We start from the raw sequence: 14,162 nt of genomic DNA, 5'->3' as shown, positions 1-14,162 counted from the left end.
AATCACTGCAGTCCGAGGCAGTTCTGACCTCTTCTAATCTTTCTGTAAAACCTCCAGATTTGAGCCTCTTGGGGGAAAGCTGTCTTCAGACTCCACATTGGGCTGAGTTACAGCATCAAGGTAAACAGGCAGGAAACGCAAACCAGTGGGAGTTACTCTTCCCACCAGTGTAACCAGTGTCACACGTCCAACAGATGTGTAACATCGTCCATTAAACTGATGCAGTGGTCAGTGTTTATAGTAATTTTAATACATTCCATAAGCAAGTAACAAAAAAAAAAAAGGTTTAACAACATGGAAGTGTAAGTCAAGCACACACAAAAATAAGAAATGTAAACACATTCTGAGCGTTTTCATTTATTCTTCTGTTATTTTTCTTGACTGGCTTTTCAAAAGCCTTTCCTTTCCTGTTGTATTTATTTTCTGTCCTTCATTTCCTTCATTTCTTGTATTACCTAAAGTCACTGCATTTTAATCTACACATAATAAATATATAATATATTACATTTAACTTAGTCACGGACAATCTTTATCATTTCTAAACCTATGCTCTAGCTTTTTAGATTTGGTACTGTGGGGTGATCTGCCAAGGTTTCCAAAAAAGGTTAAAAACACTGGAATAAAAACAAGACCGTGAAGAGCCCCAAACAAAATAACAAGGAACATGATCTTGAAAAACGTCCTGAAGATGTAGGTTTTTGCTGCAGCCAGGACAGCTACTCCTAGTATAGTAGAAACTGCCCCTTGTAACACCGGGTAACCTAGCAGGGACAGAGCTTCGATTGCCCTTTCATTGGCCGATGACTCTCCGCTCGTAACGAAGGCATAGGAAATATGAGCAGAAAAATCTACTGAAAACCCTATACAGATGACCAGGTTGATCATGGATATGGAATCTAGATTGATGTTCCAAAATGTCATGAAACCAGCAACACCAACTATAACAGAAGCTATAGCAAAAGTCACCCACAAGCAACACAAAGGGCTGGGAATAAGCAAAAGGGAGACGACGAGCATTGCCCCAGCAGCAACGGCAACGTTCTGAATGGTGTTCTGCACTATTACTAGGTACTGATCGTAGTAGATGAATGCTGGGTGATACACCATCAATGGAATACTGCACTGCTTGGCCGTCTCTCTTAACTGATTGAGAAGATTCTTCTCATCGACAGCTGAAGTTACATTCACTGTCTGGATGAAGAAACGTGAAGCTTCAATTCTATCTTGAGTCTTGTTAATGTCCCACTCAAAACTGGGAACAACTTGGAACAGTACAGATAAATTCTTAAGGAAAATAGTCTTATTGTTTATATTTATCAAAGCACTTTTGGCAAGATCTGTGTATACTGTCAGCCATGACTCTGAGAGGTTCTTATCGATGTAGGAAATGCCTTCTAAATTCTCTGTGCAGTTCTCAATGCCAAGACGAACAGTCTCATTCCAGTAATCTACGCTTTCAGTAATGACAACCATGACCCTGGGTCCATACACTGAGAAGTATTTGTCTTCGTCATCATAGTATGGAATAATATAAGAGTCATCACTGGCCAGATTTCGAAGATCGATGCCTTCCCTGATCTGAATGCATCCATAAATGCTGCCACCCAAATATACTCCGTACAGCAACACCACAAGTACCTTGACCCATTTATTTGTGAAGAAAGGGCCATAATACTTTTTAAAGAATATGCTCATTGGATGTTCGCTTTCTGTCTGAGATGATTCCCCAGAACAGCTGCCGATGCAGCAAGCATTGTACAAGCAGGACTTCTCAGCCTGACCCTTACCTACTCCCACAGGCATACAAGTTAGCCAGTGTCGGTTTCCTTGCTCCCTTTTATGATTTAATACAATAATTGCCCCAAAGAAGGTCAGGGTATAGATATAGCAGAAGACAAAAGCAGTGCCTGTATAGAGGCAAAAAGATCTCACGGATGGAAAAGCAGTCCAGGTGCCAATGAAGAAGGCCAAAACATCCGTGAGAGTGGTGATGGTCACAGAAAGTGCTGCTTCTGCATAAGTCTCGGCCAACCGAGACTTAACATCGGATTTCTCTTTTTTTCTTGAACTTTGTTCCCAGGAAGCAATCATGATGAACATGTCATCAACACCAACTCCTGCAGGAGGAGAAAAAGTTAACGCTGCATTGCAAATGGCAGCTTCCACTAACATCCAACAAAAGCACAAAATGAATCGCGTTTAAGCCTGCATAAAATTTTGAAAAAGAAAGTTAGGCAATTAACATTGCTTTAGTACTGATGCAAGTTAAACAGATCCAGGAAAACAGATCCTTTGTGTGTACCTGAATTTATTACATTTCAGAAACTCCTGGTGACCTGATGGGTTGTTGGTCCCTCACCCTCCTCTGCTGAAGGACCGAGCACACCTAGTCCCTCTCTGACAAGTGTGTTGTATCTGCTGCCCAGGTGCCCAGGGATGTAGATTACACACATTCAAATACATCACTTACTCTGATGCTCAACTGCCCTTACCACCTTACCCCCATTATCTCTAGAATCTCTTCTTCATCACTGCAGCAAATTAGACCAGTAATTTCTTGCTCTGCCTTCAGCAGACAGGGAGAACAGCTGCTATCACATGGGAGAACAGCAGTCCCACTTCTCCACTGGTTTGCTTTTATATGCTCTTTGCTCTCCACTGATCTTCTCTCTAGTTTATCTTTGAGCATTTATTCATGATTTATTACTCATTTATCTTCACATTGATACTGATGTGCCTGCATATATTACCCACCGGAGCCTTGGGAAACCCTGCCAGGAAGACTGGGTCCCGGGCTAGAGTTTTTGCTAAGACACATGAATAAGTGAGCCGAAGTCTGAAAAGGAAGAGCCAATGTGCTTCCCTCAGCTCTGCTGACTCTCGAGATTTTAATCACAGACCTTTCAGTATTTTGCCTGTGTTACTGTACCAAGGGCTCTTCTATTCCCTGAAAATTAATCACACAAAAAAGGGAAGCAAGACCGCATGAACAGAGGAGCAAGCAATAATTATATAGCTAAGCATAAAAGAATAGACGAAATCACTATCTACTGCCTGAACAATAAATTGCCACTAAACATGCAAAGATTAATTATTTGTAAAACTGGATAGATGTCTTGATCAAAGGCATTAAGGGAAAGCACTAGTACAGTGCTGGTGAATGTTTTAATTGAGAAAACAGAAAACACATTTAAATTCCCAATAATAGCTGGGAAAAAAGTTCCAAGCACTTCAAGGGGTACGATCAATTCACAGCAAGTTTGATAAACTGGAGAAATACTAATTTACCTGCTTTCAGAATTAGAGCAAGTCAATGAACAAAGCACTCCATTTTAGAAACAAACAAACAAACAAAAAGACGGCACAAATATAAAATGGAGAATAAATGGGTAGGTGGCAGAAAAAGATCTGTGTGGAGGGAGCAAAGATAGGAAATGGAGAGCTAGATGACAAACAGATAAGAAAAGAGCATGATGTGCAAAAGACTGTCAGAATCCATTAAGAGGAAAGACATATGGGTAGGTGCTGGTCTAAGAACACGGGTAGATTAGTGGCAGGTACTGAAAGTACTTTTACCCTTGACTGTCTTCCCTGAACATCTCCCAGAAATTGCTTCTGCATAGCAGGTACAACTGAACATAACGTCTGATATAGTTAGATAAACCAAACTTGGAGTTACCCTGCTCTGTCTGGCTTTAAAAATACAGCAAATAAGAAGCTGTTCTAAGTGCAGTTCAGCTATCCCTACCGATCAAGATAGTGTCCAGAAAAAAGGTGGACCAGACAGGGCCTGTATCATCTCTTTGATACAAATCTGCTTGGATATTCAATACTAGGGAAGACAGCAAGATAACAGTCCTCAAATGAATAAACGACTGTTAAAAAATAATCATAAAATCAACTATTTCCATGTATATGGACGAACAAGGAACAATCACCTCAGGGAAACCTCAAAAGTTCTTGAGGTAAGTAACTACTAGAAACGGTTTCCTTTTTAATTCTCAATAAGTTCTTAAAAACATTTGCCAGGTGTGGTTTAGTTAGATCCTGCCTTGCAGCAGGGAGGGTGACCTCATGAGGCTCCTTCCAGGCCCTGCCTTCTACAGTTTTGATGAGATGGCTTTCTTAAAAAAGTCGCTTCTAACGTATCAGGATTAAGCAGCAATCTTTGTGCTCAGCCTCCCACTCATGCCTGTTCCTTGTAACTGTGAAGGAAAGCTTGAAAATGTTACCTAACAGACCATAAAAACAACCAAACACGTAAACTCACAAATCAAAAAAAGAAAACACACAGAATTGTTTTTCTAGAAAAGACTTGTGATTTTTAACCAGGCCTATGACTTTTAAATGCTTGGGACTGGCTCTTAGATCTCAGATCAGCCAGAAACCAGGAACAAGATAAGCAGCAAGTCAAAAGGTACTATGGGATGGCAACGAGCCAGGCTGCTTAGGGAAAGCAAGCAAGCTTCAACCTAATGAGCCGGCAATTTGTTTGCCTTAATGCAAGGAAGACAAAAGTGTGCATGTTATTTATAAAGATCTGAAGAGACTGGCTTAAGCCCTTCCCCAGGTACACAAAAATGGTCTTTCTGAAATTTAGAGCCTGTGCAATTGATAAGCAAACAAACGCAAATACAAAATGCATTTGAATTATGCAGGAAACAAAGCAGCAAGGCGTGCCCTGAGGAGCATTTGCATTAGACATCTAGTATGATGCAGAGCCTCTATCAACCCGAGAGTTCCGTGTACTTTCCTCAGCATGAGAACGAGACCAAGAAAACATCACACAAACTTACCACATAGGAGACCAGGTAACGATTTTAAAAGCAGTAATTTATTTGCAGGAACATTATCTAATGGCATTTGGAAAGGCCAGCACTGGCTGTCAAACAGCCTGTGCAACTTTGATGCCGTAATACTAACTTCCTTGCATTTTCGGGGGAAGCTGGTTGCACGAATGGTGCATCACTTCAGTTGTATAGATAAACGAGACTTTAATACCTAGTCATCATATTGCAGAGGAAATTTCACATCTTAACAAAACAAGATGGACTTTGTATTTGAAATTACAGACAGTCCTGCTCACTGCTAAAGCTGTATTCAGGCCCAGTTTTATCTGACCAAAGACTACACTCTGAAACTGGCATACAAAAACTTATGGTAACTTACTTCCCATATTCACCTCATAATACAGGTGCTGGATGAAGTCAGTGCTAGTGCAGCATGAGCTGCACACTGGACACATGTTCCATGGTGCTGCTGTTGAGCTGCTGCTGAGGCTGACTAACAGCAGAGAAGTAGGGAGCTGTTACTGTACTGCAAAAAGAGGTGGTTCGTTTGGGGAAGACCGCTGCACCTGCTTAAATTGCTGACAAATTCAGCAGTCCCATAGAACAGTACTAACAACAAACTGTTTTGGAGTAGACAAACTTACCCGCAGGTAATGACGTATGTAAATGCTTATAGTATGCCCATAAAAACAGCAGAGGATAATACAGGGGAATGTGGTGACAGAACCCTGTTGAGCTCACCTCAAGTATTAGCACTGATATGATTAATATAGCAATAAATAATTAATTAGCATGATTAAATTACAAGGAACACTAGAACAATGCCAGAGGTGTTAACTGTACCACCCTCTCATTTATAGTTTTCATGTCATAGAAGTCGAACTAGGGTAGGCATCATTTTTGGGGAAAAGCTACCATTCTGCCAGAGATCAGCTCCAGTCCCGGTGTGGGTACACTGAGCCGAGCGGCTCCCCTGCCTGTAGGAACTCAGAGGGGGCTGCATCTCCAAGTGTCTCCTCCCCTCAGTGCAGGACGGAACTGTGTATGATTATAAAAGATGGCTCATATCATAAAAGAGGAACACCATCAGGTTGCTTCAAGGTGCCTTTAGTTTTCATATCTGATCCCGATTTGCTTTCCTACTTACCTAGAATAAGAAATGGTGCATTTCCTACAGTGACCACAAACGGCACTCCACAGAAGAGCATCAATCCAAAGCTGCTTAGTACAGCTAAACCAGCAGAAACCACTCCACAGCATGCAAGCCAGACATTATTTCTTACACAGCTCAGTCTGAAAATATTTTAAGGAATATCTTAGTTACATGTCAAATATTTCCCCAAGGTGTTTGGCATGACAAGTGAATATTATGCACAGATACCGATGGTATCCTGTCTGTGAAGAGAACTCTTGATGAAAGCTGCTATTTGCTAGGAGATCTCCCAGGTATCAGCATTGGCAAGATTAATTTATATAGATTGTGCTAAATACATTAGTCGGGCTAGTTACATACCTAAGAGAAAAGATGTGTACTGATCTTTGCATCAATAACAAGAGAGCTGGCAAAATATGCAGGCTCTACTAGTGACAGCCTAGATTTAGGGTGATCCAAAAAATGATGAATTGTTAGAAGCTCTTTCCTTTTCCTGTAGCATATCAGTGCAGTATGGAAGCATCTCCCAGGCAGTAAGTGCTGTGCAGAGAAGCTCTCTCAGCAGACAGATTGGCTACCAGCCATTTGCCAAGACACCTCCGAGGGCTGTCTCAAGGCTTCCCTATGAAACGCTCCCAGTAGGAGACTTTGCACTACACCGAGAGGTAGAGAGTTGCCTCGTCTGAGCAGTAATCTTTTCCAGGCTCTAGACCATTACTGAACTTTAAGAGAGTTTCTCGCTTCCAAGACAAGAAGCATGTGGGAACACATGCTCTCATGCATGTGTGAACACATCTCACATGCATGTGGAACCACCCATGCTCTCTCCGCACTCACAAATGACTGGGCGTGAGACAGCTGATAGCCAGAAATTGTATAGCTTAATGGGCATGATGCTTGATGCAAGCACTACATCAATAAGCTCACCCTCCAAGTAGAACTTTCTTTCTCAAGCGCAGCACACAAACACTGCCATACAGCTGTCAAATGTACAATGGTTCCCCTTCCACCAGCACAAAGAAGGGGCAGGCAAAGTTCTTTGTGGACAACATATAAGGCTCAGACTCTACTAGCAATCAGAATGCCTTAAGTGGTACCAAGACTTGCAGTAATCTATGAAGCTAGTGCTCATTCATCTGTATCTTAACTGAGCAGGTGGCAGAAAAAAGCTGCAAATGGATGTTATCGTGGTATACTTCCGCCTCCTCCCCTGCTTTCTTCCCTTTTTCAACTGATCTTTACAAAGAATTAGTATCTTGTGAGCAGGATGTGGATAGAAGCTACAAATGAAACAAGAAAGCAGTAGAATAACCTTAGCAATAGCACCACTTGTTGCTTCCCTCCCCGCAAAGGACAACTTTCTTGTTTGACTTTTATCCATCGTTTTGGTGAAATGCCCCCACTGGGTATGCCAAGTTGAGCTTGTAAGATTTATTCAATGGAGTGTTTGCACAGAATTCTGCCGCTGCCAAGCTGGCTACATTATGCTTCTGGCCCCCTCCCCACACAGGGTAAAGTAGAACCCTTTAATAATTAAAAGTGTTTACTTTGACACAGTGTTTTTCAGTTGCAAAGCTACAGCACCTCAGACCTCTTAAAAAGACAAGGGGTCGCAGGTTGTTTCAGTTGTTTAAATAGTCCAAAACCCACCATCTACAAAAATTATTCTGATGAGGGGGGCTTACAGAAATGACTGACTGATGGCTTCAGAGAACAGATGAATGGATACTCACATTCAAGCTGGGCATGTCTGCACTGAACACTTGTTCAGGTATTCATCTGGTACTTACCATGAACCCCATGTAAGCAGTCGGGAAATATGCACAAGTAGCAAAGAAACAGCAAAGAAATACATTTTGACTATTATTACATGGAGTCTGCAGGTTCAAGAATGACTTGACTCAACAAGAGCAGAAGCCAATTTAGGCAAGGTGAAGAAGAGTGGAGGTCACTTCTCTTTGATCCACAGCGTAGAAGACATTTTACCTTAGGCAGGAGACGATTGAAAAGGTTACTGTCAAGAAATACGTTATGGAGAAGAGTGGGATCACGCTCTTGGCATTTCCTTCAAACTCCTGTTGTCTGGACAGCGAGGTAAAGTAAGTCACCTGTTGTTAAAAGAACAAGGAAAGAAAAGATGAAGCACGTCTACTCTTTTTCTTGGTTTTTCTACACACGCACAGGCAATGCTAAACAACACGTTCGCACCAACGCATTTCCGTGGTCCTCGCAACCTGCAGGCCATCCCCGCCTTTCCCCCCACCATCTCCTTTCCTTGCGGGCCATGGGGCAGCCAGAGCATTTCGGGTCTGTCCCCACGGGCCCCAGACGACTGTTACCTGAATGTTCTTTAACGCCGCCAGGTGCGACGGCACCTCCTGCTGGAAGTCTTCCAGCCACCGCCGGCTGTCCGCCGCCGCGGGGCCGTCCTCCTGCAGGTAATACACCAGCTTCAGGGCCCGCGCCGACAGCACCCACCCGCCGGCGCCCGTCCGCACGCCGCCCAGGGCGGCCCCCAGGAAGCTGCCGTTGCTGACGGGAAAGGTGAGGTTCCCCAGGGCGGCGTCCGCCCCCGCATCGCCCAGCAGCAGCGGCAGCAGCGCCTCGGGGCAGGGGTCGGCGCAGGTGTCGCCGCTGCGGGCGCAGAGCTGCTTGTAGCGACCGCCGCCGCGCACCGCCTCGTCCAGCTGGTGCAGGTCGCGCCGCGCCGCCGAGTCCAGGACGGAGCCCTCCCCCGCCGCCACGGCGATGAAGGCGGCGTAGGTGCCCTCGGTGGGCAGCCGCGGGGCGGAGAAGCGCTCCGAGTCGTTGGTGGGGAAGTACCGCCGCACGAAGTCGCGCTCGGCCTTGGCGGGACCCCACGTCGGCGTGAACTGCCCCTCGATGTCGTCCGCCTGCCGCTGCGGCAGGAAGACGAAGCCGGCGCCCAGCCCGCCGGACAGCAGCAGCGGCACCAGCACGAAGGGCCAGGGGCAGGCGGCCACGCATCTCCCCAGCCCTTGGAAGAGCCTCCTCAGCGGCCGCTCCAGGCAGTCGGTGTTGCGGCAGGAGCAGCCCTCCGCGGGGCTCCGCGGCCCCGCCATGGGTGAGGCGAGGGCAGGGGCTGCCGACGGCAACTCCCCCGCCGCGGGCGCGCTTCACGCCGGGACCCGGCAGCACGGCCACTTGCCGCCCCTGATGACAGACGCCTTCTGCCCGACGGAGCCGCGGAGGGAATGAGCGTTCCTCCGCGGCGCGGCCAGGGCCCTCCCGGCGGGGCAGGTAGCCGCGCCCTCCGCCGCACCCTCCCCCTCAGCGGGGCTTCCGCCGCCTCCCCGGGACAGGCAGGCGGGGACATGAGGCTCCCACCGCCCCCTCGCCTCCCCTATCCGCTTTGGCCCTGAGGGGACCCTGTCCCGCCGTGGCCTCGGGGCCATTACAGCGCCCGTCGAGCTCAGCGCTGACCGAAGCCCCATCCTGCCAATGCCACCGTGCCGGCCGGCTCCCGCGGGGCAGGCTACAGGCCCGGCATGGCCCTGCTCCGCTTTTCTGGAGCGGCGGCGGGGCGGGGAGATACCCCCTCAGCCTGTGGTGATGGTGTTTCCAACCTCTCTCCGCCGTCCACATGCCTCCCGCTTATGCAGCTCAGTTCCTGCTCCAGGCAGCTGCCATGGCTGTCTCTGAAGCTACACCAAAAGCCACGATCTGCAGAATGATCTGCAGTGAAGTGAAACAAAGCGTCCTTTTGCACAGGAGAGGGTGAGGCAGACTCTGCTGCTGTAGGTGCCATGTTGTTTGATGGCTGTTGGAGCTGCTTGCTGGCACTGTGGAGTCTTGCCAGCCAGGTGCCTTCACTGCACCCTTCCCTCTTGCTCAGGCACTTGCCTGGCGCCTGGTTTAGCTTCACACTGTAATCCTGCAAAAAGAAAGTGACTGTGTGTCTAATGAGCTGACCGAACTCAGTGGGGGGGATCGGGCAAGTGTCAGGCCTGTGCAAGGGGGAGGGTGAGGTACGGCAGGAGGAAAGAGCACATCTGGGAGCAAGACTGTGATGTGCACAGTTGTCTCATGAAAGCTCACGCGTAGTGGAGAGCTGGGATTATAAGTAATTTTGGAGTTTGCATTTGGGATCTTATGTCTTGAACTCCCTGTGGTAAACAGGATTAATGTGATCCTTGGGTATATGAACAGAGAACAGGCCTAGGGAAGGGACTCCCATGGTATATAATGGAAAAGATTAGACTGATGTTACAGTATTAAATCCAGACCTAGCTTCTGCGTTGTAAGAAAGAGGCTGCAAAAGTAAAAAGTGAGGGATAAGTTGTAGTGATGCTGAGCAGGAGACCATTGCATATCGAGGAGTTAAGAGATCACATAGCAGTGAGCCAGTGCTGTGCTGCATGCCCAGCGTGGCCCTCGGGCTGTGCTGTGCGGCACCCATCCCTTGGCCACAGGATAACCTCATCCAGCCCATAGCAACAGGAGCATGCAGGCAGCTCCCACTTTTTGTACCAGCAACTAGACAGCCTAGACTTCTTTCCTGTTTTTCCCGAATCTGCTGCAGTCATTACTTTGACACTAAGGATTATTATTCTGCCTGGCAGCAAAACACAGAAAGTGGTGATGGACATCTTGCTGTATTTGCACTCTCAGTAAACAGGTTTACAAAACATGGGAGTGAGAGCTGAAGAAATAGAAGACTTTGAAACAGGGTTTAGTGATTGCAGTGGGCAATGACTAAATGAGGATGGTGAGACACTGGAACAGGTTGCCCAGAGAGGTGGTGGAGGCCCCATCCCTGGAGACATTCAAGGCCAGGCTTGATGAGGCTCTGAGCAACCTGATCTAGTTAAAGATGTCCCTGCTTACTGCAGGGGGGTTGGACTAAATGACCTTTAAAGGTCCCTTCCAACCCAACACATTCTATGATTCAATGATTCTAAGCCACAGCAACCTCAGTGGTGTGGTACCCCAGAGCTTTGTGCAGTAACAGTGATAGGAAGCACCTTTCCAAGTCCAAAAAACACCCTGCAGCCTGGTATTCTTGACACTGGTAAATGACAGTGATTTGAGTGCCTTCTGGCTGAGGAGAACAGTAGGCTCAGATGTGATACTTTTGGAGAAGTGTCACTTCTTTTCTCTCTCCTTCTTTGCCTATCTTTCTGAACAGCTTGTAGCCATCGATAACCACACTACAGTCACGGGATTCATCCCACCATGTTTCCATGATGGCAACTATTTCATAGCTTTCCTGCTGCATAATGATTTCCAGCTCCTCCTGTATGTTCCCCATGCTGCATGCATTGGTGTAGAGGCACTTCAGCTGGGCTTTCAGCCATGTCACCTTCTTCAAGGAACACCCCTTAATTCCTTTGAGGTATTTCCCTGGTGATTCTTTGTCGGCTCCCATTACCTCAGGAGCCCCTGGCTCATCTCTGTAAGACTTCAGGTGTGCTGCAGTGTAGGCAGCACATCTCAGAGCAACAGGCTGACGGCTCTCACTACCACCCTGTCACTTTAACCGTGGCATGTCATCCCACAGCTTTTCATGGGCAAGCCTGATATTGTCCCCTTGCCTCCTCAAGCCTGGTTTAAAGCTCTGTCAATGAGTCCCGCTAGCTTGTGAGCAAAGACCCTCTTCCCCCTTTCAGAAAGGTGAATCCCATCTAATGCTAGCAATCTTGGTGCCGTGTAGGCCATCCCATTATCAAAAAACCCAAAATCATGTCAGTGACACCAGCCACGGAGCCATGTATTAATAGACTGGACCTCTCTGTTTCTTCCAATGCGGTTGCTCGCAACTGGGCAGAGAGAGGAGAAAAATAAACTGTGCTCCTTATTCCCTTACCAACCATCCTAAGGCTCTGCAGTCTCTTTTAATCACCGTTGGATTATGCATTGTGGCTTCATCACCACCCACATGGAAGAACAGTGATGGGTAATAGTCCGAGGGCCCTACCAGCCTAGGAATTTTCCTTGACTTGGGCCCCAGGGAGGCAGCAGGCTTCCCTAAGAGGAGGGTCTGGCCAGCATATTGGACCCTCTGTTCTACTCAGATGGGAGTCACCTACAACTATAATCGGTCTTTTTTTCCTCGTGGAGGTGGTCTTGATATAGGGAGTAGGCCTTTCTGACCTTGGCAACACCTCTGATGTAGGTAGTCCATCATCGATATCATCTATTGAGTGGCCTTCCACATCTAGAGCCTGATCCCTGTTGGACAGAGGCGCCTGGGAAGGCGAGGTGGGCAAGGAGGGTGTTCGCCTGCTGCCCGAGTGTGGACTTGCCTCCATTTGCTCTTTTCCTTTAAGCTACTGCCATCAGCCTGGTGGGGGGAGGATACAGGATCCCCTTGATCGTGTTTCTTTTCTGGTAGCAGTTCCTGTTTCTGTCTCAGGGAGGGCAGAGCATGGTTCCACCAGTCTTTTTCAGACTTCCTGATGCTCCTTAACCTTTGTACTTCCTCTCATAGCTCTGCCACCAGGCTGAGCAGATCGTCCACCTGCTCACACCTCACAGAGCTGTTCTCACTAGTGCCATCCATTACCAGCAAAAGGCTCTGGCACTCTGCAGCCTGAGATCTGGGTGGCTGCATGTTTCCATGGGAGCTCTGTCTGGGTTGCCACATGCATTCTGACGAGTGCAGAGGATGTCTTTCCTCTGGGTGGATACCATAACGAAGCTCCTTCTGAGAGAGTAACAACCACTGATGGAACTCACCTCTTGAGTTGGTAGGGTGACTATGCCCTACTTGTGCAAACTGCCATGCAAACTGCCACACAAACTGCCGTGCAATGCCCCAGCTGACGCACCACGCTCTGTTTGCCCACTCTGGTCATTTGCGCTGCTTTTTATAGATGTGGGGGTGGTCGTGGTTGCTCTGGCAAGGCTCAGGCCTCGTCAGCATCTCCTGCGAGCTGCTGGCTCCTGGCAGGTCTCTCTGCTGCCCTGGTGTTTCCTTGCCTCAGGAAAACCCCCTGTGCACCCTGTGCTATTGATGGCGCCAGCTCCGGAGAAGCTCCCCTTGGTGATTGACTGCTAGTTTCTGTTAGACAAATTACACATAAATTGGAGATATCCTTGCCATGAAATAGGCCATAAAAAATTATTGAAAGACTGTCTTTAAAGTAACAACTCGATTTGATTTGTTCTTAATATCAACAAATCTGAACTAGTGTTTAAAGCCCCATCTATTTGTTGGAGGCACCATTTGTGAAAACTAAGCACAAACTATGAACTTAAAACCTGAGTTTCATGTTTGATTCCACAGCTGCATTCTTTTACTAAGTAGGAGCATTTAAATATGTAAGCATAAAAAGCCTTGTCAAAAGATAAATAGTCCCAAAATATTTCTGAGTCCACCAGGACATTAAAAGCAAAATTGAGCTTCCTTTCTAAAAACTGCTATCTTCTTAAAAGCAAAACAAACAGAATATCCATAAGTAACCTCTGAAGGGATCAAGTCCAGTAGTCTCAGCTGGAAAGTTCTATAAGATCGTTTGTAGCTATACTAGTCCATGCACCAGTGTATGCTGGGGGCTGCCCAGCTGGAAAGCAGCTTTGCAGGAAAGGACCTGCAAAGTATAACTACAATAGTATCTACAATAGATCTGTTGTGTCTATACTAGATTTCAGTAGCTGCACCAGGATTTAAGTGAATGTTAGGCACTTAAAATACAACTTGATTAAAAAATAAGAAAAACTTGCTCACCCAGCAGCCATCTAATCTGGAGGTGAATTGACAAGATGCCTCTACCCTCAACACAAAAGATCCCTTGTAGCCATCCTGTTCACACCCAGAAGAGCTGTGGGCACTGGTAGGTAGAACTTCTTCCCATGCCTTAATCTCTGCATTTATTGTTGGTCAGCCTTCTGAGGCTCTCGTCTCCTCATCCCACTGGGGGACTATAAACATCTACCTTTAGCTCCTGGATTCACTGCTGAAGACTGTAGACCTATCAGCTAGGTGAGTGTCCACCAGCAAAGTCTTAAAGTGGACATACCCACCAAATGACAGTTTATCCCTCTTTCTGGCTATAGTCTTCCTTATAAATCCGCAGTTCACTTCAGTAAGCAAGGTCAAAATGACGTAGGTCCCAAAGATTTTGGTTTACCCTTCCCTTCTCCCAGTAGAGTCAGTAGAGGTCTGCCAACAGAATTCAGATAGTGCTGGGAATATTTGGAAGTTTCTGCTGTGCAGGGGTAAAAACCATTCTGCTGTGCTGCACCCAAAGTGCAAG

General features: G+C 46.8%; 1 protein-coding gene across 1 annotated transcript; it reads right to left on the bottom strand.

Moving 5' to 3' along the window:
- Nucleotides 1-516: 516 nt before the first annotated feature.
- Nucleotides 517-9,026, bottom strand: PTCHD3 (patched domain containing 3). Its single transcript, XM_074573420.1, has 4 exons — nucleotides 8,283-9,026; nucleotides 7,930-8,051; nucleotides 5,938-6,083; nucleotides 517-2,117 (listed from the first exon to the last, which is right to left on the bottom strand). The coding sequence occupies exons 1-4, from the start codon at nucleotides 9,024-9,026 to the stop codon at nucleotides 517-519; spliced, it is 2,613 nt and encodes an 870-aa protein (XP_074429521.1).
- Between the last annotated feature and the right edge of the window lie 5,136 nt (nucleotides 9,027-14,162).

This window comes from Larus michahellis, chromosome 2 (assembly GCF_964199755.1).
Source record: "Larus michahellis chromosome 2, bLarMic1.1, whole genome shotgun sequence".
Lineage (NCBI taxonomy): Eukaryota > Metazoa > Chordata > Aves > Charadriiformes > Laridae > Larus > Larus michahellis.
Note: the sequence above shows the minus strand (reverse complement) of the source record. Positions and strands in the feature narration are given on the sequence as shown.

Coding starts and splice junctions, on each gene's coding strand:
- PTCHD3 (XM_074573420.1), bottom strand. CDS start 9,026: ATGGCGGGGCCGCGGAGCCCCGCGGAGGGCTGCTCCTGCCGCAACACC. Junction 8,052..8,282: donor CGGCGTTAAAGAACATTCAG/GTAACAGTCGTC, acceptor TTTTAACAACAG/GTGACTTACTTTACCTCGCT. Junction 2,118..5,937: donor TGCACCATTTCTTATTCTAG/GTAAGTAGGAAA, acceptor CTCCTCCTGCAG/GAGTTGGTGTTGATGACATG.